The sequence below is a fragment of the Folsomia candida genome, unplaced genomic scaffold (genome assembly GCF_002217175.1).
Source record: "Folsomia candida strain VU population unplaced genomic scaffold, ASM221717v1 Fcan01_Sc073, whole genome shotgun sequence".
NCBI lineage: Eukaryota > Metazoa > Arthropoda > Collembola > Entomobryomorpha > Isotomidae > Folsomia > Folsomia candida.
In genome coordinates this window covers 1-25,661 of record NW_019091265.1, presented here as the reverse complement: position 1 = coordinate 25,661, position 25,661 = coordinate 1, and the positions used below count along the sequence as shown (strand labels likewise).

Below are 25,661 nucleotides of genomic sequence, written 5' to 3'. Positions count from 1 at the left end.
GACAAATTAGAATTTTACAGATAACACACAAAACGCCCCCCAGTTTGTATTGTAAGCGTTATTTACCGTGCCCGAGAAAGTAACCAACTGCGTAACTTGTCACTCTTTTCCACGAAAATGAGCACACACACACATCCACAAAACGGATTTAAACTATGTCATGTCATCATTTCCATCTCCTACAATTTTCGGTTTATTTGTTTCATCCAATTCCGCACAACAAGCATTGTCTCTTAAAACAAAGGTCCAGATTGGATTTGATGTAGTGCTGGACGACTCTGGGAGTGAAAGTAGATTGGGACGAGTAATTAGATTTATTTCTGGGGAAAGTCAGTCAGCGGAGAGAGAGAGACTGGTCCAACACTGCGTGAAATGAACGAATAAACACACACACTCACCAAAGGAGAGAAAGCAACCTTGTCTCCAGTTCTGCTCTGTGTGGTTACATGCACAGGTTTGGGAACGAGGCGAAGGGCGATGACGTAGATGCATGAGGCGTCGGAATAGATAATAATGTGCTCCGACTTGTTTTCACTTTTAGCCACCCTCCCTCCAGGGGTGTGGTTACGCGGAAACACGGTGCACAAAGCAAGGGTGACAGTCCTGGTGGCCGTGTTGTTGTTTGGAGAAAGCCAACCTCGTGGAATGTTTTCCTGGCTGAAATGAGAGAAAGTGAATCAATTACAATAATTACAACGCTCACTTTGGTGTGAGTGAGGGGAACGTTCTTAAATTGTGAGGTGTAGGATATTTCTAATGCCAAATATGTATGGCGTGGTGAAATTAATGAACGACGTTCCCCTCGATAATAATGAGACTTGGCTGGATGGAATTCAACCTGGGCATTGATGAATAAGCAAATTAATTGAGAATTTCAGATTTATCACGGAATAAGCAAAATTCTGGGCAAGTCGCGGGACGATAACTGTGGTTTCCGAAATTCAAATTTATGTTCCACCCTTTAGTGCGAAATTGATTGCAGGATTGTAGCAAATTCAAATTTAGTCCAGAGATTTCAAGTGCGTAGGTTTAGGGACGATTTTGTTACCACGTAGGAGAGAGAGAGAAGGTGGAAACTTATTATATCATATCTGTTCACATTTGAAATTGAAGACGATCAAATTTCAAAGGGGAACAAGTATCGTCATCAACAACATAACGTAACGTAACGTCGATGACACTGTGACGTTAGGCGCATGCATGTAGGTGTATTAATAACTGGAAAATATTTGCACGTATATACCTGCGCTTTAAAAAAGAAGACCTGATTTTGACACACACACTTCTTCTTTGATGTGGTGTCTCATTATTTGTGTCCCTCGCCGTGGTTCATGTATTTACCAACAAGTAATTTTTCCTCGTGCTATTTCCGTCTCATTATTAAGATCGAAACCAACCCGTGTTCGATTTCTTGTCGACTTTTGAGAATCCCGAAAATAAATCGGGCCGAAAGTGGGAAAAGTTTACCTACGTAAACATTTTGCGACGAGGGTTAGATTAGGTTTTGGGAGAAGAAAATAGGGAACAACTTTCTCACGCCGACGTTTCCTTGCTTATTTGCCTCCTTTGTCTCACCGCAGGAATAAATAATCCTCCTTGTTTAACTTGTTCCTGTGATGATGGTGATGGCGAAGATTAAAATGAATTTCCATTTTCTATTAGGACACGACCACAAGCAAGGTTTCTCCTCCGCGAATACTTACTTATTTCTAATAATGTGGGAATGAATCCCTTCCTTTTTCCACTCCCAGACTTGACTTTTCACCCACCAGAATAGTTACGTACGTACGTGCACACGAGGTTTATTCGTCCCTTGATTTGGCCCACCTCCAGGCTCCTAGGAAGAGGGATCGATAGGAGTAATGAGACAGGGAACAAACTAGAAAATAAATTTGATTCGTGTCGTGTCCTGGACAGTTCAAAGTGTGCGAATTATTCGCAATATGTGAAACATCACTTTGTCATGATGGATGATCCCGATACGAGATAGTGATCAAGAAGACGTGATTTTGTCCTTGATTGCAACACGGATTGTATCAAGAGGAGGAGGAGGAGGACGACTACGCGAAATAATAATTTATTTAATGCCAGCGCCGTGGGTACTTCTTGACTAAAATACGTAGCTAAATCTGGTCTGGAGGTGGAGCAGGATATCGCGATAATAATAATAATACCCTATTTCGCAAGGAAGAAGGCTCTACTTTCACTTTTGCAAGGCTTGCACTTTCTCCTTGATCATTGGCAGGGCTGGTTATTAAAATCCGGAGAAAAGATTTGCCTCTCTCTCGTCTTTCTCATGAAGCGGATTGAGCTGTAAGTGATCCGACTGACGCTTATGTATCTGCATCATCTTCTGAGAGAGTGCTCCTCCTTTGATCTGCAGGGTAAAAGCTTAAAATTTACAGCCAGCCAGCCAAGCCTTGTAGATACGAGCTGTTAATCCCTCCCAGCTAAATTGCAACATCACAAGAAGGAGAACACACTTCTTTCAATTTGAACACGCTTTTTGCAAAATCCCCATTTTTTGCAATATCTCATACATTTCACAAAGTAGCAATTCATCATTCCCTTTTATCTTGTACATGAAAGAAATTATTTTTAAAAAACGGGCATAAATTCCCAGTAAGAAGGAGAGAAATCTGAATACGTTTGAGTCCATCAGTTTGCTCTCTAGATTTGCGTCAATTGAATTCGATTGAGTATTATGGAGTTAAAAATACGGCTATTTTGCCGTCCGATAGTGAGTGAACATATTTGCGACGAGGAAACCTGTAAAATTCTTCCAGTCTGGACAACAAAAGGTCGTATAAGTAGGTAGGCAGCAATAAATGATTTTAGCTTTCTCCCAAGAAACCTTTCCCGTTAAGAAGATGAGAGATCGTGTATTTTTAGCCTTCTCGTTAACCAAGCTTACGTGCCGTCCGGTGCGTACATTGAATTTCACTCCTGTTATTTTTATTACAAAGGTGAGGAGGAAAACCTGGTCAAGAAATAGACCTTTTTTTTGCTAGTTTTATTTTTTTGCGAGCTGGCCAAGTGCGAAATTTTCTTCCTTAATTGAGCGAGAGAGAGAGAGAAAGTCGAGTGGAAGAGGAGCCCCTTACCTTTAATTAGTCGAGATGAAGAGGAGGCAGGCAGACGCTGATTCTTCGTCGTCGTCACGTACTCAGAGATAAGAAGAAGATGAGTCAATAAGTTGCCTGCCTGCGATAAGTTGATCTCATTTTCTTGGAACTTGTCCACTTTTTTTCCTTGTGAACCCTCATCTCCACCAATTCGAGGACGGTATAGATTGGATTTTTTTAGGGAAAAGGTGTCTTATCGTCCTTGTCATTATGATGAAGAAAATAATGCTGCATGCGAGTTGGGGATGAGCCGTTTATTAGAATCCCTGCCACGTAGATAGTGGCAAGAAAATTGGTCATGCATGAGGATAGAGGCTTAAAAATTATCATAGTTTTCTTAATTCGAGAGAAATTGGGGAACAATATACACAACTTTTTTAAACCTCTGTTCCACTGTGGGAGACACGACGATATTTTTGCATATGGAGATAAGAATTGTGCAGAATCGTGGATATTTTGTGGGTCATAAGAGAGAAGATGAAACTGGAGATGCTTTGTTGTTTCATATTGTTGAAAGTGGGAAAGGAAAGGGAAAGGGAAAAGGATGCCGTAAATCTGTCGAGATATTTTATTTTATTACGGCCTCCTCCTCCTCTACTCGCGGCGATGTTTGACTTGAGCCTGAGCCAAGCATACCAACCAACAAGGAAGATAAGTACGAGATGAGATATTATGATATCCATTCGACCAACCCGACAAACATGGGCGCACATGGGACAAAAACTGCCAACCGTTGGACCAACCAAGGAAGGTTGAACTTATCGCAAAACTGCAATGCCACAAGCGTGGTAATTAATGTCGAACTTGTCGAAAATGAGGAGTTGTCCAACTTGGCTGGCAGAGGTGGGTAACTCAACCCTGGTTTGTGTCGCCGTGTGGGTCGGGAAGCGTGTCCTGTGATGTGTGGAGAAATTGGAGACGTTGCCAATAATAGAATGTTGTTGGTGGATTGGATTGGATGGTGTTCTGTTCTTCCATCCATTAGTTTGCTATGTGTGGAACTATGTACATGGCTGGAGGCGACCAGTGTCATGTGCATTTTTTGTAGGTCGCCTTCCTTCCCTGCATGCAGTTTAGTTTAGTTTAGTGGAGCAAAATGCATTGAACTGCGAGAAGATGAGAGATCATTATTATTGGCAAGGGTAATTTCATGCATGCAAAACGTAAATACATGCATAAATTTTGGAGCAAGTGTGTAATTGTGTCATTTTTTTAAAAGGAGATAATAGTTTCCTAGATTTTAAATCGTGCCGCTTTTGCACTTAAAGGATCCTGTGGCGTGATCGGTTTTGCATTTTGATTCATTTTACACGTGGAAAAATGGTGATTTTTGCTAGAAATTAATCAGAAAAGCAGAATAAGAGGACGAAATTGGGTAGAAAAACTTTTTGATTAGTTTTTCTCTCTTTCCGTGGAAATTTTCAGCATTTTTGGTTCGTGGATTGAATCCGACTTATGCAAGATAATCACTCTCCTGTTAATAAATGTCACTCACTCTTTCTTCGAAATGTGAGAGAAAGCGGGTAAACCTTTTCAAACGGAATAATAAATTAGCCAATTCCACTTTCAAATGGACTGGATTTCATACCTGTTCGAAATCAGGGCTTCAGGAGGCAACGTGGGTGGTGGAACAAGTGCGATTCTGGGAAAAAGAGATACGTATTTAGAAAGTGAGGAGTTAGATAATCAGAGAATGACGCCCGTAGCGAGGAAACCATCCTCTCACTCACCTGTAAAGACGATTTGGCGATAATAAATTTTCGCCAAAACGAAAAAGAAAATCATCCTTAAAGTACCGGATTGCAAAATTATTGTTACATTTGGCGAAAATGGGAATCTCCTAAAACCACATTTCGTGAAATATATTCACTCATTTTTTTCGCCAAATTGTACTTTAAAGACCTTGTCGTAGAATGGGTTATTTTTTCCAGCAAAGGGGATTCTTGTTTGGCGAATTTTGTTCACCAAAAGGGGTTTCGCCAAACTGTCCGACTTCCGTAAACGGCTACGTGCATGGATGTTTTTAATGCGCTCATCTGATGTAGATCGCAATATGGATGCACACAGAGATGGTCACATTGAGGAGAGAGAAGGGAAAGTAAATAAAAAAATGTGGACTCGTAAATGATGCGAAAAGTGAGAGGTGGGCAGGCAGGCAGACTTACTTTCTCTTTTTCTCTGGGAGGAGAAAGCAGCAACCCAATTATCCACTCCTCTCTCCCTTTGCCCACCACGAGACACATGTACACGTCTCGTTCCTCTATGCAAAAGACTGGGGGCAAGCACGGGTTGCAAAGTGGCAGTGGAGTATGACGCTGCTTATGTAACTCCGTGCTACTCAATTATTTAAAGTGACCTTGCTTTCTGGGAAAAGAGAAACAAATCGTCTCACTTGAAAGTCGGACATATTCCGCTCCAGCAAAAAAGAGAAGTATGTACATTTGTATGGACAAGCTTGACAAGTGAAATATTTTTAGAACTGCTGCATAAATTGGGAAGAAATGAGATACCTAAGAGGATATAAGACTGTGCAAATAATGTGCTAAAATAGCGTGGTGGCGATAATTAGCTCAGAAGTTTAAATTCGCTTCTGCTTGGAATCACTGTTCTGTCTCAGTTTTAAATTTCTGGGCTAGTTTTTGTCATCACTTTGCCAATACCAAGCTCGTTAATCGGGTTCCCTTTCTGTGACCACATTATTTAGCGTGTATGTATGTACGTACGTACGTAGGTATGCTGTTAATCCATGTGTAAACTGGGGCAGAGGAAGTGGGACCAGATTTAGCAAATATGTACAATTCCTTTGTTCCCTCAGTTGGCTTTTGTCGTTCCGCAACTGTGCAAATAATTCGCTCAGGGATAAAATATGGGTTGAAATTTAAATTTAATGAAGCCATAATTCCCCTTAATGGGTGACACTGGTCGTGCTAAATACTTGATTTGCCTCTCCTTGGTTCCGTTCACTTAATTAAGAACTGACCATCAATCGATACGGATCTCCTTGGAGGAAAGTTAACCTCTCGGCCGAGGAAGAAAAGGACAATTCCTGTAGCCACCCACCATCCTCCTTCGTGTAGCAAGAAACCTAAACATTCTGCTCGCATCCCCCGCAGATTTTGGGGAAATTAGTCCGAATTACTTCCTTTCAAAGGAGAGATTTTCTGGTACGTGGAACTCGTCGCACTTTCTCTTTTTGTATGCGAGAGAAAGCAGCAGCCTTTTACCCGGAATGGGATCATCCTTCCCATTATTAGATGGGATATATCCCACTTCCTCCGTCTCCCTCCGCCCAGCTCAGCCCAGGACAGCTTCACCACTCGCCAAAATCAAAATCCTAAAGTTTTGGTGAAGGTTTGAACTAGAAAAAATCTTTTTCGCCCCTTTGAGTGGTGGGCGCATACGCTCCGGTTTTGACCAAACTCAACCCATCATAAATTTAATGAACATGAAATTTGCAAAAGGAACGATCTCCAAATTCGCCAGTTTGGCAGAGTTATTTGCATTCGATGTGAAGAAAACGCGCAGTAAATTTGGAAAGTGTAAAATTTTTCAAGTTTTCACTTCTTTGGATGCAAATATCTCTACTAATCCAGTGACCGGAACATTTGGAGATCGTGCCTTTTGCAAATGTCACATGTAATAATCGAATTTGCGATCGAGTGACACTAATTTGCCCAAAATCGTTGCATGCGCTAGGTTCCATTGTTCCAAGGTGCATCAAAAATGTGGTATTGGCAAGTGGTGCAGCCTTCCTTCTTCCCTAGTTGAGCTGGGAAGGAGGAAAGTAGTAGATTGGCAAGTACGGATATATACTTTATTGCCAAGAGGAGATCGTTTCACTCTGCTCGCCTTCATTCATTTGGAAACATTCCATCCCAAGTAATGAACAGGGGTCAACTATTTAGTTTTTTATTACCATTTACGTAAAGACTTTACGTTTACGAGGATGGAGCTGCAGATAATAGAGTCGAGTCCTACTCTCTTGTTCTATTTATGTGAGTCTGCTGCTGGTGCACATCTTCCTCGTAGAAAATTGTTTTGCTGCGCCGTCTTATTCTTCCACTTCCTCCTCCGGTTTCGGATTTCCTTTCCCTTCCGGGACGGCTTAACTAACCGCGGAAATGGAGAGAAAGACAAAAATGACGTTGTTGTTATCCCATAAATTGCTACGTCTCTCGGTCACCTTTACTTTGATGACATTTTGGATATTTTTGGAGACTATGCTTCTTAAGGAGGAGATGGGACGGTTTGAACGACACCCTCGTGGCTTGCGAGGAGAGAGAGATGACGACGACGACTTGGATGACGTGTTCGGAATTTTTTCTGAGAATTTGACTCAGTGAAAGTTTCGTGAGGTTGATTTTTCATGAGTTTGGTTTTATTTGTGCAGGTGATCACGCCTCATCGGACGTTGCACCTCGGGACGGAGAAGAGATCAGATATGATTTCTTGGACCAAAGCGATCAAAGCAGCATCTGAGAAGAAAGCGTTAAATCAGGTCAGCCAACACCCGCTTCGTTTGTCATGATAAAGTTATACCATTTTTGTGCAGAAAGATATTCTACGAATTATGCACAAAAATCCTATTTCCAAGCAGTGTGTCACATTACCCAAAAATATTAATACCTAGTAATTCAGGGCTATACAGAATTTCAAGAGATCCCGTTTCATTTCAACTTGTTACAAGAATTTCATCCCGAAATTCCAAAAGTGAAAGTATTCCCTTTCTCACTTCTGTTGTACGGATTATGTACATATATAGAATCATATGAAAAAAAACTTACCACGTAATTTGTGACAAATTAGGGAGAAAACCGAATTAAGAAATCCAAATATAATTTAATATTAAACAGAATTTCAGAAAAATTCGTTTCATTAATTAAACCAAGATTTTGTCCCAAAATTCGAAAAGTGAAAGTATTCTTTGTCTTCCTTGGCCCCGTAATCTCGTAATCCGGACTGGAAGACGTGATTGGTAACCAAATTGCGATTGTTTGGTTTCGAATAAGACTGCATACATCGTGCACGTTCAGAGGAGTAGGATTTGTGAGAGGAGGATAGCAAGAAGGTCAACTTTCTCCTCCTCGAATTGGACGACTGAGAAATTACAGAGCATACACGTCCAACAATAGACTTTAGGCAGTAGAGAACAGTGCAGTGAGAGAACACTCCATTATTTAAGACGTCGTTCTCCCCAAAATTAGAGAAAGTTAGTCGCTTCGCTGGCTGGCTGGCGGACTAGTCTTTCCCCAATTTTCCCAGTTGTACAACTTATTTTCCTGATTAAAATATGAATAAAAGACGAAATTGGCACCCATGAAATTTTGATGAAACGTTCAAAATTCGTGTTAATGATATTTGTGTACTTATTTTATAGGTCGAGTTGGAAAAGTTATTCATGCTTCTGACATCGCACAACTGGTCGGTGGTGTCCCACACGCTCCCCACGTACTGCAACGTTTGCAGGGATCAACTTTGTGGTAGTAGTTTCATAAAAGACTCATTTTCCCCAAAATTGGCTGCATGACTAACTCGTGGTCTTTTTGTCTCTCTTTTTTTGCTTATCGTTTTAATTCTTCACAGTAGCTTCGTCCGGTTTGAGTTGTGAGATATGCAAGTTGAAGTCCCACAAGAGGTGCGCCATCCAAGTGACCGTCGAGTGCAAGTGGACCAGCTTTCCCACCATGGAAAAATACTCCTTCGTCGATGAGGACAGGGTAAGAAGACCAAGGGAATTACATATTTCCTAACTGGCTGAGCTCGTGGTGAAAGTAGAGTTTGGGAAATAGTAGGAAAATTGGCATCTTAAGTCATAAGCACAAAAATACTGAAAACCAATTTTTTTTAAATTCACGTTAGGTTTCAGTTAATTTAATTCACGTTAATTTTTACCGGCAAAAATAAATCTCCAATTTTTAGCGTTTAGTAAAATATCGTTTTTATTAAAATACTGTTTCTAAAAATAGAAATATCTTTTTCTTGTGGGTTCGTAAAAGACGTAGATTTTAAATATTAGGGATAAAATTTAGGGATAATCAGAATCGTGATGAATTCGAGCCCGAAAAAAATCCTGAAATCTGATCACATTGCTGAGTAAAATGTATGCTTCGTTTTTTCTGCAGGAGGTCAACATGCCGCACCAATGGCTGGAAGGGAACCTGCCCTTGGCCTCGAAATGCCGCGTCTGTTCGAAAGGGTGCGGCTCTGTTTTACGTCTCCAAGACTGGCAATGTCTCTGGTGTGACACCACGGCTCACAACGTCTGCAAATGTCGCGTTCCTCCCTCCTGTCGTCCCCGCCTCCTCTCCGTCGTTCCCCCCTGGGCATTGCGCGGGCTGGACTTTGACGCGTCCTGGTTAGCACCGCCACCCCTCCGCGGCGCCTCCCCGCTCCTCGTCTTCGTCAACTCCAAATCCGGGAACAACCAGGGGCTCTCTTTGCTCACTCGATTTAAACAGCTACTCAACCCTGTTCAGGTTTTCGACCTCCTTACCGACGGACCCACCTTGGGGTTACAACTCTTCAAAAATTTCCAAACTTTTCGCATCCTTGTCTGCGGTGGGGACGGGAGTGTCGGCTGGGTCATGGCGGAAGTCGATCGCCTCAGCTTACATGTAAAGCATTCAGAATTTACATAAATTAAATATGCAATTGCTTCATGACGCCATATTTTATTTTGGAATTGCAGAAACAATGTCACATTGGAATCCTTCCCTTGGGGACGGGTAATGATTTAGCGCGTGTGCTCGGGTGGGGCGCCTCCTTTCCGGATGATGCTCACTTATCCACCGTTCTGCTTCGGTATGAACGAGCCACGACGAAAATGTTGGATCGGTAAGGATTACAGATTTACATATTGCAAATTTGCGAATAATAATAATAATATCGTATTTTTCAGTTGGGGCGTTCTGATTTTCGAGCGAGATTCCTCCTCCCGTCTCAGCTTTGTGAAGGAGATGGGTCCCCTGGACGAGAAGGACGAGGAGAACAATTCTCGTCCACGACGCCGCTCCTCCTCCCACTCGCCCTCCCCGCAGGAAGCCGCCCTCCTCTCCCAGTACGAAACCACCATCGTCACGCAGTTGAGGGCAGTCTCCAAGCCCAATCTCAACCGTGAAGAGGCCCTCGAGTCGGGCAGGTACATTTTCATCGAAATTGCAAATTTTCCAACTTTTTTCATTACTTTATTTCCCAGAAATAGAAAACAATTTCGAGTCGTTCGCATTTATTGTAAAATTCCATCCTGCCCACACGGGTGTGAATTCGCATAACTGTAATTCATGCCCGTGAGGGGGCAAAAGGGCAACCAATGAGGTGAAATTTCCCCTTGAAAACAAATTCAGGGTGAAGGTGGCAATCAGTTTAGACCTTCTCGAAGGAAAATAATAATACCGTTTCGAAGAATGGCGTCAATTGGGACTCGTGAGGGTAAAAATAGGCTTATTTTTTTGTATCGCATTCTTTATTAAATTGGAAAAAGGGCACTTTTATGTATTCATTTACACAGCATTTATTATTATGAGCATGATTATTATTATTTCACCGGTATGTATGTATATAACATAGTTGTTGTGTAACTTTTCTCATTTTTGTGTCCTTTCCGTGTCCTTCGGTAGGTTGGCTTCGCGTAGTATTTTTAGCGAGAGATTGCACCTGATTCAATTTTTCTGTTGGCCTTGATCCCATGGTTTGACATTGCAAAGAGAAGGCAGAAAAGGGCTCAGAGGGAAAGATGAGATGAAATGAGATGACTGAATACTTGACAAAACTACTACGAGTCTCGTTGGGTAATGAAATTGAGTCGAGTTTTTGAGAGGGTTGTTGTTACATTGGGCATTTGGGTGCAGTTACGTTCATCGTTTTGACTACATCTCAAAGAGAGAAAGAGAGAGAGAAAACGCTTTCTCTTTTTGAGGTGAAAGGTAGGCAGGAGGGTGCCCACTCACTCTTGAAATTAGAGATTCTTGTTGTTTGTGCACGCTTTGGTCTTTTGTTACACTGCTGCTCTCCTTTTTTTAAAAAAAGTGTGCCCACTCCCGTGCTCACTTTTTGCTTTGATTTTCCCCCTTTTTATACAGAGTTGTACGTCGTAGTTGATTTTGATCTGATTTTGTTGGAAGAACAAAGCCAGGGATCAAAAGATTTGAGAGATTGGGCACGATTACAAAAGAGGAGGAGGAGGATTTTCAGCTTTGTTGAATAAAATGGTCATGTTTCTGTTTTCTGCAGACAATTGTGCGAGGCGGTGAAAAAATTGGTGGCGAGCATTGGGACGACTGCGTCTTCCTCCGTTTCTGCCGAGGTGGAGGCAAACTGTGGCATTATGACGGATAAGATGAACCTCTTGCTGCAAACGGTGGAGAATTTTGAAGACGAGGAGCCACTCGTGACGACCACGGACGATGGGGTGCAGGGGGGCGAAGAGGTAAGATTTAATGCTTAATTTGTTGGTCAGTACACCTTCCGGCCTTTGTGTTACTGGTTTTCGAAATATGTCTGTGGAGATTTTTTTGCATAAAAATCAACCCACAAATTGGGAGCATTTAAAAAAATTAAGTCCCTATGCTCTGCCTATTCAAAAGTTAGTAAAGCTCAAAGTTTAAATGAGATGGTGTAACACAAATTGGTATTTGGGAAACTTTGGCCTTCAATAACTTCTGAGCGGACGGACTTAATTTTCGCGTTGATTTCCTGCCAAAAACTCTAGAATTTCGCAAACTTAAAACACACATTTAAAAAACTTGTCTACATCTCGGGCAATTCGCCGCAACGTGTAAAAACCCAGTAGTAAGATGTATATGCATAAATATTCCCAGAGTTCCACGGACAAGAAACATCACGCCGTTCTCGAACGGGCCAACAGTTTGGAGAAAGCGCTGTCTCGCGTGATGCAGAGCAGTTCGAAGAGTCGTCGTCGCAGCGGTGGCGGTGTCCGTCGCCACGTGAGAATAGCAGGCAACGGAGGTTTGGGTGCGGTGACAAGCACGTCAAAAATCGATCTCTCTAACGTACAACGTTCCCTGGAAGACTGTTCCAAAAACGGAAACGGATGGTCCAACCAAGACATTGCCAGCACGAGTTCATCTGCCGCCGAGAGGACGGCGAGACGGTCTTTCAGCTACAAATATGCGTGCACCCACTCGCACGAGGATGACGATGGACTGCTGGACGGGGAGGAGGAAGAAGAGGACGACATTTCAGAAGAGCTTGCAGCCATCGGTTGCGCCGGAAGAGTACAAACTTCTGCGATACATTTACTCAATAAGCATCCCACGATTGAGATCGAGTCCCCCTCGACGTCCTCGTCCCCACTCAAAACACAAAATGATTATGATCTCAGCGAGACGGATCTCGACGTGGATATTTCTCTCGGAATGGAGCAAGGTGGGAGCAACATGACGTTGGACGAGTCACCCTCGCCGGATTGTAGGGCACCCTGCAATTCGGGAAGTGGGAGCAGTCTTGCACTGCCACGTGAGTTGTCCTTAACAAATTAAGTGACATGGCAATCGCTTATTAATCCATGTTTTTAGCCGGAAGTCTCCTCCTCCCGAGGGGCGCATCGCCCCGAGCTTCCCGCCGCGTCTCGACCGGCTCTCTCCTCAAACCGACGGACAGTGGGGAGTGTTCTCCTACGGGAACGTCGTCCTCTTCCGCCGCCTCAGCCCCACCCTCACCGCACAAGACGGGGAAAAAGGGGAGAAAGTTGGCTGGGTCTGCGTCCGCTTTTAAGAAGAAGACGCTCCCCATTGTGAACCCACTATTGATTGAGCCCTCCTGGTCGGACCACTCTTCCGCGGGGGCTGGGCTCGGCTCGGGGGGATTCATTGGGAGGGCACTCATCCAAAATGTGGACACCATTTGTGCAGTGGCAAGTCCTCTTATGGACATGGAAGAGGTACGAAATCCACAAAAAATGAACCTGAATTGGGAGTGGTGACCAATTTTTGGCGTAATTTTTTCAGCAACTCGGGAGCGGATTTAAAGAGCGGTGCGTAATGAATAACTATTTTGGTATCGGGATCGACGCCAAAATCACGCTTGCTTTCCACCTGAAACGTGAAGAACATCCGGAGCTTTGTGGTAGCCGGATACGCAACTTCGTCTGGTACGGGATCCTCGGGGGGAGAGAATTTATGCTCAAAAGCTGTCGAAATCTGGAACAGAGAGTGATCCTCGAGTGTGACGGGCAACGCATTTTCCTCCCCAGTTTGCAAGGCATTGTTATCCTGAATATTCAGAGGTGAGGAAAAAACATCCGCAAGAAAGGAGCAGCACATTTTATGCTAAATTCTGTTTCTTCAGTTTCATGGGCGGGACGAATTTTTGGGGCGGATCTGAAGCGGATTCCTCCTTCCTCGCGCCCTCCTTTGATGACCGTATCCTTGAAGTGGTTGCAGTTTATGACGTCATGCAAATGGCAGCTTCTCGCGTAGTGCACATCCGACATCACCGAATTGCTCAATGTCACTCTGTGAAGATAACGATTTTAGGGGATGATCCCCTCCCAGTGCAGGTACATACATCAGTAAATAGAGTTTTGTATGTACCAATTATTCAAATGAGCTTGTTTCACAACCTTTTCCCCATTATTATGCATAGGTTGACGGCGAAGCGTGGCTCCAGGCGCCCGGTGCTATCCAAATCGTGCACAAAAACCGGGTCCAAATGATGTGCAGAAATCGGGTATGTGGAACAAAACTTTCTCCGCCTCCAGCACTTGCATACCTTTCCCTCCTTGCAAACTTGATGGATCGGTCTGATTGTGAGGAGCAGATGTGTTACAAAAATATATGGGGAGATTGATGGTTATTACGCGGCTGGGTGACTCCACTCCCCTCAAATTGCTTTCTCTTCATTGAGAAGGACACGACCGAGACGGGATAAGGAGCAGGGAAACTTGTTCTTTATTACTTTTCCACTCGGGGCTGAGGAGGGTCTCTCTTCCTGCCCAGCTCGGATTTTCATACTCTTTCACTAAATATGTCAGTTGTCAGCAGGGCCCAACTTTTTATAATTTGAAATATTCTCGAAATTCCTAGCCGTCTTGAATAAAGAGTTTGGTCCTGGAAATGGAAAATCAAGTATTTAGGATGGTACAAGAATTTTCAAAATTGGAACAAAATAAAATTTTTAGCAACATTTGAAGACTGATTTTCGTGATTTTCGTCCTTTGAGGGTGCATGGAATAAAACCACTTTAGGATAATGTTTACCAAAATTTTAATTTTGCTCAGATTTTAAAAATACCTGTACCGTTTATACTCCTAAATACTTGGTTATCAAACTCTTTCTTCAAGACAATCTCAGGAAATTTCGAAAATTTTCAAACTTACTAAAATGTTGAGTGCTACAATAGGGCATCAAAATCTGTGGGTGGGAGGTAGCAGTCTCTCCTCCACTCGTGCGTCCCACTCGACTAGTCAGAGTCAAGAACTTTGCCAAATATTGATATTTACTTTACGCTACTTTACATTCATTCATATCCAGTGAGTGGTCTGGTCTGGTGGATATTTTGAGAATCGATTTCCCCTCATATTTTCTTAAATATTGTGTTATGAGTATTTTTCAAACGCAGGAGTTGGAGTTCTCGTTGAAGGCTTGGGACAAATTGTGTGAACATCAAGCCAACGGAGGCGGTGGGTCGGGTAGCAGTAGCAGCGGTGGGAAGGGGTTTCTCCTCGGGAAGGTAAATATGACACGTGGTTGCACATGTTCATACGCGTAGATTAGATAAGAATTATTTCTTATCCAAGTCTTTTGTGTATACAGAAGGGTGGAAAGAAGTCTTGGAACAACCGTCGCAGTGTCAAGAAGTCCGGGAGGAGACCGATGATGGAAACGGGTGATACGGGTCCTTCCTCACCCTCATCGCCGCACTCTTCAGGAGGAGATGTCGCCTCCTCATCCACAGAGGCATTCGTACCAGATAACACCGGAGGTGACCCGAGCAGGAATGGAGAAGATGGAAAAACAGAAGAGTGAGAAAGTCTCAGGATGCCCAAGAAGAGAAAAGTTCTACTGTCTACTTTCTCCCTTCTTCTCCTCATCCTTCTGAAATAGTATGCTATTGTGCCACACAATTTCTGTGGCACACTTATTTCTCTCTCTATCTCTCCCTGTCTTATCATACACTCAAACTCTCTGAATGACAACGTTTCCCCCGAAAACTTGAACGTTCTTTATTCAACTTTCCTCATTCTCTTCTGCGAGGACAAGACGAGAATGGGACGAGTTTAATCCTTGAAAATGTAATGCTACGACTCAACTCAACTCAACCAGAAAAAACACTTGACAAGTTTCTCTCCTCATCCATCGAAGCATACGCCGTGATGAGATTAATTATTAAGAAGACAACCCGAACCCGCTCCTATCGTGGTCGTCGTCGTCGTCATTTTAATCGTTGAATTTCCTGTCTCGTACCGAACATGTGCTAGATTTATTTAAATATGTACAAGTGTGCTCACTCGCTTGCATGGATATATGTCGTCCTTTATGTAATTCTGACTGAACTCGTCAATGGAGGTGAAGAATCTCGTGGATCGATTTGTTATATATATTTATTTATTTAACTGTAAATGTACCGTCGTTCATTCCACGTTAAATTCTGCTCTACTCTCATCAATTAAGTGTAAATAAGTAAATCGTGTCGTGGTAAATTTTAAGGATTGCATGTCTCGCGAAATGTTGGTGGCTTTGAAATGGAACTGATTTTAGCAATGTGGGCAATAATACTGCTTGATAACAGATTTTTAAAAATGCTTGGATTGAAAAAGATGACGCAATATTGAAAGAGAATTATTACAAAAGATGTATTACAAACTAGGATATGTAAACTTTACCTGTAATTAATTTATATCCACTGTACAAAATCCGTTGTTGTCGTTCGAAAAATGAAATAGTCAGGCGGAGAAGAAGAGATTTTTTTCCTGATAACACAAAAGTAGGAAAAAGCAAACGTGAGAAAGACACGAAATTATCAATCTTAAAACAACACAGTTATTGTACTTTCTCCATTAATTCTCTCTCTCTCTCTGCATGCAAAAAAATGCCAAGTCAAAAAAAACCTTGTTCGTAACTTTCGCCGTCTTGTCAATATGTCCAAATATTTGGTAAACATGTGAGAAAGGAAGAAAACGAAACCATTCTGGCCAAAGAAAGCTGAACTTACAAAAAAATTGTGCGAAAACAAAAACAAAATTTGGATGATGTGCGTGCGTTTATACTTGAACTTGCGCCAAAAGTTGCGTTAAAAACTGTGGCGCAAGTTACAAAGTATAAGCACAACAACCTAATACATAAAGTGCTCCTCTTCTTCTGGTCTTTTGAAAAGATAGAAATGCGTACCAAAAATTCAGAATTGTATAACTCTCTCTCTCTGAGATGCACACTTTTTTATGTATCTATGTTGTAAAAGTTGTTGATTTTTTGTCAATCAAAACTACTGTACACAAAAAACTATTTACCATTTTAAGAAACGAAATTCTGGAATATTTGTCATGTCACAAAACAATTAATTTAGTTAATTATGTACCAGATGAGCAAAATACCGAAGAAACAAGTAACAAAACAAAACGACATTATTACGTAATTTTTAATTATTTTATTTACACAAAAGATGGGAACCAGTTTTTTATAATAATTTAATTTGTAACTGCACAAAAATTTTTAGCAGGATTTTTCGTTAGTTTTTAGTCCTATTTTTCCGCGAACTATGTAAATTATTATGTGGATCGTATTCATAAATGTGTAACAATAAATTAAATGGAGGGGTAAAAATTGATTGAGGTGTTGATTATTTCATGAGGTCAGCCATGCTGAGTCCGCTGGCTGAGAGGTCACTTCGTCTTTGGGGGGAGGAGACCTCGTTGCCTAGCTCGTTCAGGGGCAAGTTGTCCCAGAAGGACATCCTGTCCGCGAAGGGTTCCGCAATGAAGGAAGCTGTCTTATCGAGCTGGTAAAACATGAGAGCTTCGTCTCCTGAGACTTGTTGCAGGGACATTTGCGTCCACTCGGTAGGGCTCCAAGTTCCCGTCGGCTTCCTGATTTGTGAATGATAAGACGGGATTTATTTAATATATCTCAAAAAATAGCAAATGCATAAAATACATTTTTTTGACAGGTCACCAATCACATTCAAATTTAGACGCATTTTCGAAAGATGTGAACTACTGCGTGTGTTTCTCGTATGAAACTCGAGTAACCGAAAACTGACTCATTTGTCTTCAAAAAACATCTTCAGAAATTTTCATTTCAGAAAATTATCTGCCGCATAAAAAATCCTGCACATTTAAAAAATACTTTACAGATAAATTGTGCAGAAATCTGTTTTGTCGCTCCTACAGGGCCAATTTTCACCAAGTCGATTTTCATACATAATTTTGATGAATGGAATTAGTATCGACGTACGTATGAATTTCTAAAGAAGGAAACTTACCCTTCTCGTGCGAAAGATACAAAGAGTTTGATCATCTTATCCGAAAAGTCTTGGTCTGGATGACCCTTCCCAATTTCCGAGAATCGTCCCATATTGAACAAATATTGGAGCTCGTCCCCTTCGGAAACCCCTGCAAAGAAATGAACAAGTCCCGATAAGCGTCCTCTTATCATCTCTTGACAATTGTTAGGAATTTATACCCAATTTCTCCTCAATGTGGAGAAACTTCAAGTGACTCTGTGCCCCTTGATAGGCGACGGTGTAGAGGTAGAGTGGGACCGCCTCGTTATTCTTCCCGTGCAGCAGGAGGGCCGACCTCATCCCGTGATTAAATCTGACAAAAAAAATTGGAAATAAAATAAATAATAAATGAATAATTATAAATATATTATTAATATTCGTTATTATTTATAATAATATTTGTGTAAACATTGTTCTGAAAAAATTTGAAAATTACAATCGATCAGAATACAAGTTGGTCAAATTCGTCGCTGTCTCATTTCCAATGGCTTTCGAACCAAAGTAAAAGGCACGAATCTGATTGGAGACTGCGTCCGGTTCCAGAGCCGTGTCCCGATAAGTATACGCCTTGAATGCACATTAATAAACATACCCGTATTAAAAACTTGCAAAAAAATTGGCCAATTTTTCTACATAGGTTTGGATAATGTATATATTTACATCATTCTAGATAAATAAGTACTTACCAGCGGCGCTATACGATGCCAATCAACATTCATTTCAGCGATAAGTTGCTTATCCGCTAGTACACCTGGGAGCACACTTTAGTAAATTAATACATAAGCCAATAATTCATAATTTGAGCAATGACTTCGAATTGTTTCTTTTTACGTTTGTCCAGCAAACAAGGAGATTTAGGAAAATTCGGGCTTCATTTGAATTTGTTGAACAGAAACGATTCGGTAGAAATTCATTTGTTTTACGAAATTCCCGTTATTTGCAGCATGTTGCATGTTTTTACAAGCCAACAAGTATTAAAAATGTCTCACTCCACGCATCCAGTAAGCAGACGCCTTCCACAACTCCGACCATCCAGGGAGCATCATTAATCTGTCCTTTTTTCATGAGAGCGTATGGCGACTCGTCGATGAAAACGCCCTCTTTCTCGACACTGACCTCGACGGAGGGTGCGAAAGGGGCAATCGGGTCCGTCCCCCATTCGAAAAAGTCCTTGTGCTTTTGCGCCAAAGTCGTCGCGTTGACGTCCTGGAGACAAATGAAGAGTTCGTACATGACGGAAGTGGGGCAGTTGAGCATGGTCGCGAGTTTGATGGCGTTGGCACGCGGGTTGCGAGTGAACGCCCAGGGCGACAGGGCCGTTCCGGACATGGATATTCCGCGAGAAAATAGACCTGAGGACAAGTCAATTAACTTAAATAACCCTGATAAGACGACTGATAAGGCTTGTAGAAGGTGTACCTTTGCTCTTCTCGGATAGGATGTGGTAATGGACGGAGGCTGCTCCCGCACTTTCGCCCATAATCGTCACCAAACTTTTCTCCCCGTTGAACACCTCGATGTTATCTTGGATCCATTGCAGAGCGATAAGTTGATCTTTCAAACCCATGTTTCCTACGTACAAATATTCATTTTTTAGGAAATTTAATTTCACCCTCTCAATTTGATAAGGTTTATTTTTTAAGTGCCATTCGCATCCGAGCCACCCTCCGTGTTCAGAAATCCTGCGAAAAAAATTGTAATAAGTTACTGCACCAATTCTATGCAAAAATGTATTATTAATATCTAACTCACCAAAAGAGCCCAACCGATAAGCCAGCGTTATCAAAATGACGTCGCTGTCCATCATGTATTTCGCCTCGTAGTCTTGCGCACTTCCGAACATGAAAGCTCCTGGAATAAAAAAACATAGATTTTTAGTTTTTTTCTTTTGCAAAACGGGAAGTTTGTACTCACCTTGATGAATGAAGACCATAACGGGAAACTTATTTTCCCCTGGATTGGATTTATCTTGCAGCTAAAAGTATCCAAATGTCGACATGATGAGCACTGTTGTACAATGAGGATACACATTTTGTATATTTACCTTTGGCGTGAAAATGTTGAGATACAAGCAGTCCTCATCACCCTCAATTTCATCGATCAGAACGTTATACTGGACGCAGGGTGGGGCAAATTTCGTCGCGTTGAGAACTCCTTCCCACGGAGTCACAGGGGCAGGAACCTAGCAGTCACACATTGAGGTCAACAAGGTCACCTTGACGTCATAAATTATGACTCATGGTGTGAATAAAATACTGACCTTAAACCGCTGAAATTGTACAGGCGGATTGGCAAAGGGAACGCCTTGGAAGGCATAATATTCTCGACCCTGTCTCGACGTAAGGACGAGCGGTCTCAACTGACCAGACTTGGTGGTCACAACTGGTCCCAGTTTTACCACGGGTGTCGCCGGAGTGGAGGCGACAGCTTGTGGAATCTGCTGTGCCGTCGTGGTGGTGGTGCTCGTCGTGACCACTGTAGTGCTGGAGGTCACGTTCCCGCCTTCTTGTCCATTTCCGCTCCCTGATAAGAACAGAACTGCCACAATGGGTAAGATAACCAATTTCATCTTGAAATCACAGATGATGTGTGAAACTGGGTAGGGCAAACCACAACCAAACCACGCAGCGTATTATTTCGTACTGCGTCCAATCTGGTCTGGAGTCGAGTCAGTCAGTTCGGCCACTTTTACCAATTATTTTTATTATGAAAACAGGTTCTCTTCACAACAGCGTCACCACGAGTACTGGTTACGAGAATGTGCTTCGAGTGTGTGACTGACCACAATGGGAGGGCAACGAGAGGAGTCAAGGACGGTGAGATTCGCGTCAAAGCAGATTTGGTTTCACTTTCATTATTTTTGCTACAACACTTGGATTGCGTGCATACCGGTATTCGCTGGTCTGACTGAGAATGGAGTCGATTGTTGTCATTATTATGGTGACACTCATGATTGAATGTGCGAGCAAAATAATTGGGACATTGTTGTACCGTGAGGGTGGATTGATGGGAAATGGGAGCATTGCTAACAATAGCAAAAAATATGTAGTTCATAAATTAAGAGTGCATCTAATCAAGGAATGAATCCCGTAAACAACCGTAAAAATGGTTGCAATCTGACGGTCCACAATATATTTTGTTTCGCCATTTCGGAATTTTAATTAGTTCATCAAATATTATAGACAAACTAATATACATACTCTATTTATACTCTATTTATAGCCCTAGTGTAGTTATAAATAGCCACCGGGTATGGGGGCATTGGGGTAATTTTAACAGGGTCTGTGAAATCGAGTTTTGGATTTTAGCCCCAGATACAGGGCTCGGAAAAACCCAGGGGTAATAAAAATAACCTAACTATTAGTTAATGGGTTTTATTTGGTTTTCCCGTGCAAGATAACAGAATGAATTTTTATCACAAGTAGAATCCCGTATAGACTATATGATATAGTCTTACTGGCTCTGGCTCCAATAGATTTGTCATATTGGAGATGACATGCACACATATTCCAGTATGCCTCTCTTTAAGGGTTCCAGTTGGCATTTCATACAGGATCATACTGCATTTATCCATATGAGGTCCTGCAGAACTTTAATTTTAATTTGAGGCTTGATTGAATATGCTTTTCGAAGATGTGCAATACAAAATAAAGAAATAGGGTTTAGAATGAATCACTTCTAATACATTTATTTCAATATTTTTTAATCAGTCGTTCTCAAATAAATTGAACTTTATTTTAGGTGTAGGAGTGGGATAAAATTTCAACCCACTTGTAATAACTTGTCAAACTATCCAAGAAAATTCTCAAGTAAAATGGTGAAGTCATCGTGAGCATATTTTCCTCGAATTTTTAGCCCGAGTCAGGGCTTATGTACCCGTCATGTCCGTCTGACGCGTTCGAGCATGAGCTCCAGCCCCGTAAACTCAGCTGACGAGAGCCAGGCCCACTTGGGCAACTTATTCGTGATTGGCTGTTGGCATACATTGTGAGATACAAAAGCCGCTGCCCACTACATATCTCACAATGTGTACCAACAGCCAATCACGAATAAGTTGCCCAAGTGGGCCTGGCTCTCGTCAGCTGGGTTTACGGGGCTGACGAGCTCCCTGGTTTGGGCCAAAAATTTACTAGCAAGTCCCACGAGTCCCACCGCACCGGGTCGAATATAAATTGAATTGTTACAATGCAAGTCTTTCACGCGTAAAACTCAGATCTGCATAGGATCAATTTTAGTTTGTTAGGAACAAAAAATAAGCATATCAGTATGTTTACGTTTTTCATAAACTGGTTGGGCCGGAAAGGGACTTCGGGCCCAAAGATTTAGCAATAAAATAATAAAAAAATTCATTTGTCCCACCCGTATGGGGATGGGGAACCTACCCATAGAAACAATTCACGTGATTTAAAAACCTCGCTTCGCAACACCTCTAACAATGCAAGTCTTTTACGTGTACAACTCAGATCTGGTTGGGACCAATTTTATTTTGTTCACCACAAAAAATAAGCATACCCGTATTTTTTCATTTTTCATAATGCGCTAATTTCAGCGCGAGGAGCGAATTTTGAAACATTTTTTAGCCAAAACCTCGGTTTTTAAAAATTCTGTAAATTTTCGAATTTTAGCGCGAATCCAAAAATTCGAAAACATGTCTCTTCAGATTGATTTACTTGACTTATAAAATTCGAAATTCAAATTTCGAGATAATTGGATTTTTCATAAGTCTAGTAAATCATTCTGAAGAGACATGTTTTCGAATTTTTGGATTCGCGCTAAAATTCGAGAATTTAGAGAATTTTTAAAAACCGAGGTTTTGGCTGAAAAATATTTCAAAATTCGCGCCTCGCGCTCAAATTAGCGCATTATGAAAAATGAAAAAATACAGGTATGCTTATTTTTCGTGGTGAACAAAATAAAATTGGTCCCAACCAGATCTGAGTTGTACACGTAAAAAACTTGCATTGTAAGCAACTTTGTCGTGAACGACTTACATATTTTACATGAATATCCATATGTAATTACTTCAAAAATAACTTATTTAACCTTATAAAAACTAATTAATTTTGACCTGGATACCATTTAAAAACGGAATTAAAAATGGTTTCTATTGCATTTGGGGGCGGATTTACTGGGGGGCAGAATACCATTGAGACCGACTTGTGGGGCGGTGATAAAATCAGTTGGGGACTGAATTAATGCAAACCGATTTTGAATATTCTACTGATGCAGTTATGATTTATTAGAGACCTGGAACTGATTCGACAACAAAAATTACAACATAATACATTTTTAACATGAAATTGCAACTGAACCAAATGAACACACGATATTAATTTTGATAAAAAGATCGGATTTGATTTTGATAGTACTACAAAAATAAACTAAACGAATAAATCGTCATCATTCATGTCATCAATTTGATGACACTGATTTTGGGATGCATTTTATATTTTAAACAAGTTATTAGCTATAATTTTGTCCTTCAGTGTTCTGTGACTTGTTCCGATCGGTGGTGACACTATTGCGAATATATTAGCTAAAGAGAACGTTGTGATAATTAAAAAAAATATGAACTGTATCATATTTACAACATGATACAGGTCAGAGGTCAACGCCGACCAATTTATTAGCGGCGCCAATGTTGGATAATTTTTCGGGGGCGCGGCGTGACCTCTGATGCACTTCCTCCGAGTTCCTCCCCCCACTACAACTACAACTCTAAACTCTAAAAAAATTAGTTCAATCTTGAAGAAAAACCAACGACAAATAAGGAGGAAAGAATGGAACTGAGAAAATTTTCTCGGTCATTTTATTTTTATTTTTTCCTACACCTTATTGATGTAGCCCGGTCTCAACGGAATTCTGTAACCATACACCTTATTGGTGGAATCCGTCGCCAACGAGAAAAAGTTGGCCTACACCTTATTGGTGTAGTCCGTCGCTAAGGCGAAAAATTTGGCCTACACCTTATTGGTGTAGTCCGTCGCCAAGAGATCGAAATCGCCCTCCACCTTATTGGTGGAATCCGTTTTTAAAAGGTTAACGGAGATAGTTTAAGGTTGTCCAGCAACATTTCTGAAAATGAGGAGAAATTAAAATTTAGATTTAGAAAATTTATAAATTTATTAACATTTTGTTTTTGTTCATGAGAAACTAGTCATGGGTGTTTTTGTGTAAGTTTAAATGATGGTGGTGGAGTTTTGGGAATTATTACAATGGACACAGAGAGGTTAATATTTGTAATAATAGCAACGTTGAGATTTATTTACTGTGGTTAAAATAAACACATACTGTGTTCTTGTATTAGCTACTTAATTATTTCTTGGGGTAATGTGATACATAGTTTAATTCGCAATTACACTTTCTCATTTTGAGGCAAGTTGAGATATGCGCAACAGTCTTGTGCAGAGGTTGTAAGGCTCTGACAAGTATTGGATGTTATTTCGGGTTTGGTCTGTGGCTGGCTTTATACTGCAGGACGGACCGACAAGCACCCGTGTATGCTAAATCTTACTTTCATTTTCAGACTAAAAATAAGTTAATGTACATAAACACAATTGTTTGTTCAACATTGGAACAAATGCATGCATACATTAAATACTACATTTTCTGCCTGTTCAGCAAACTACAAAACTGGACAACTCAATCTACATAAGATGAGTTTACAAGATGTGACAGTGATGCAGCGTCACATACCTGCCATCACTTCCACTGTTCCATACAGACAAACATTCATTTGCTTGGATCTACTGTAAAACCGATGTAAATTGCGTTCAATCTGCTTCTTTAATGCAGACCGACCACACAATGCAATCTACACATTACAACACAAAATACATACATATTCCTACATATTAGGAATCTGAACACATTTAGATTCCTTCCTGGTCAGGATGATATATAAACGTTCACGAACAAATGTAAACGGTCAGGAAGAAATCTAGACGGTCAGGAAGATATCCAAAGGGTCAGGAAGAAATCTAAACGGTCAGGAAGAAATATAAACGGTCAGGAACAAATCTAATCGGTCAGTAAGAAATCTAAACGATCAGGAAGAAATCTAAACGGTCAGGAAGAAATCTAAACGGTGAAAACAAAGTTTAAACGGTCAGGAGGAAATCTAGACGGTTAGGAAGAAATCTAAACGGTGAAAACAAAATTTAAACGGTCAGGAAGAAATCTAGACGGTTAGGAAGAAATCTAAACGGTGAAAACAAAATTTAAACGGTCAGGAAGAAATCTAGACGGTTAGGAAAAAATCTAAACGGTGAAAACAAAATTTAAACCGTCAGTAATAAATCTAAACGGTTAGGAAGAAATCTAAACGGTGAAAACAAAATTTAAACGGTCAGGAAGAAATCTAGACGGTTAGGAAGACATCTAAACGGTGAAAACAAACCTTAAAGGGTCAGGAAGAAATCTAGACGGTTAGGAAGAAATCTAAACGGTGAAAACAAAATTTAAACGGTCAGGAAGAAATCTAGACCGTTAGGAAGAAATCTAAACGGTGAAAACAAAATTTAAACGGTCAGGAAGAAATCTAGACGGTTAGGAAGAAATCTAAACGGTGAAAACAAAATTTACACGGTCAGGAAGAAATCTAGACGGTTAGAAAGAAATCTAAACGGTGAAAACAAAATTTAAACGGTCAGGAAGAAATCTAGACGGTTAGGAAGAAATCTAAACGGTGAAAACAAAATTTAAACGGTCAGGAAGAAATCTAGACGGTTAGGAAGAAATCTAAACGGTGAAAACAAAATTTAAACGGTCAGGAAAAAATCTAGACGGTTAGGAAGAAATCTAAACGGTGAAAACAAACTTTAAACGGTCAGGAAGAAATCTAGACGGTTAGGAAGAAATCTAAACGGTGAAAACAAAATTTAAACGGTCAGGAAGAAATCTAGACCGTTAGGAAGAAATCTAAACGGTGAAAACAAAATTTAAACGGTCAGGAAGAAATCTAGACGGTTAGGAAGAAATCTAAACGGTGAAAACAAAATTTAAACGGTCAGGAAGAAATCTAGACGGTTAGGAAGAAATCTAAACGGTGAAAACAAAATTTAAACGGTCAGGAAGAAT

At 41.0% G+C, this 25,661-nt stretch overlaps 2 protein-coding genes across 9 annotated transcripts in view; one reads left to right on the top strand and one right to left on the bottom strand.

Annotated features, from left to right (window-relative positions):
* The window catches only part of LOC110862863 (diacylglycerol kinase delta), a 38,811-nt gene extending 21,908 nt beyond the window's left edge, over positions 1-16,903 (top strand). For 4 of the 8 annotated variants that reach the window (XM_035845900.1, XM_035845905.1, XM_035845904.1 and 1 more), the window contains exons 4-17: positions 7,516-7,623; positions 8,503-8,608; positions 8,709-8,842; positions 9,248-9,739; positions 9,814-9,959; positions 10,024-10,263; positions 11,355-11,550; positions 11,942-12,599; positions 12,659-13,023; positions 13,091-13,368; positions 13,431-13,641; positions 13,728-13,811; positions 14,703-14,813; positions 14,897-16,903. In XM_035845900.1, the coding sequence (XP_035701793.1) occupies positions 7,516-7,623; positions 8,503-8,608; positions 8,709-8,842; positions 9,248-9,739; positions 9,814-9,959; positions 10,024-10,263; positions 11,355-11,550; positions 11,942-12,599; positions 12,659-13,023; positions 13,091-13,368; positions 13,431-13,641; positions 13,728-13,811; positions 14,703-14,813; positions 14,897-15,109 (3,342 nt within the window). In that variant the 3' untranslated portion in view covers positions 15,110-16,903. The remainder of the gene's footprint in view (positions 1-7,515; positions 7,624-8,502; positions 8,609-8,708; positions 8,843-9,247; positions 9,740-9,813; positions 9,960-10,023; positions 10,264-11,354; positions 11,551-11,941; positions 12,600-12,658; positions 13,024-13,090; positions 13,369-13,430; positions 13,642-13,727; positions 13,812-14,702; positions 14,814-14,896) is intronic. The other 4 variants (XM_022112077.2, XM_035845901.1, XM_022112076.2 and 1 more) reach the window with 4 other exon arrangements.
* On the bottom strand, positions 16,772-20,305 carry LOC110862864 (venom carboxylesterase-6). Its single transcript, XM_022112079.2, has 12 exons — positions 19,843-20,305; positions 19,627-19,764; positions 19,497-19,557; positions 19,335-19,433; positions 19,229-19,264; positions 19,002-19,154; positions 18,572-18,934; positions 18,269-18,333; positions 18,019-18,149; positions 17,762-17,895; positions 17,562-17,691; positions 16,772-17,166 (listed from the first exon to the last, which is right to left on the bottom strand). Exons 1-12 carry the CDS (start codon positions 20,149-20,151, stop codon positions 16,920-16,922), a joined length of 1,866 nt encoding a protein of 621 aa, XP_021967771.1. The 5' UTR covers positions 20,152-20,305; the 3' UTR covers positions 16,772-16,919.
* Positions 20,306-25,661: the final 5,356 nt, after the last annotated feature.

Excerpts from the sequence above, each read along its gene's own strand:
- LOC110862864 (XM_022112079.2), bottom strand. The coding sequence starts at position 20,151 with ATGAAATTGGTTATCTTACCCATTGTGGCAGTTCTGTTCTTATCAGGG. Across the intron at positions 19,265-19,334 it reads TTATCGGTTGGGCTCTTTTG|GATTTCTGAACACGGAGGGT; the intron begins GTGAGTTAGATA and ends TTTTTTTCGCAG. Across the intron at positions 19,155-19,228 it reads GGGTGGCTCGGATGCGAATG|GAAACATGGGTTTGAAAGAT; the intron begins GCACTTAAAAAA and ends ATTTGTACGTAG.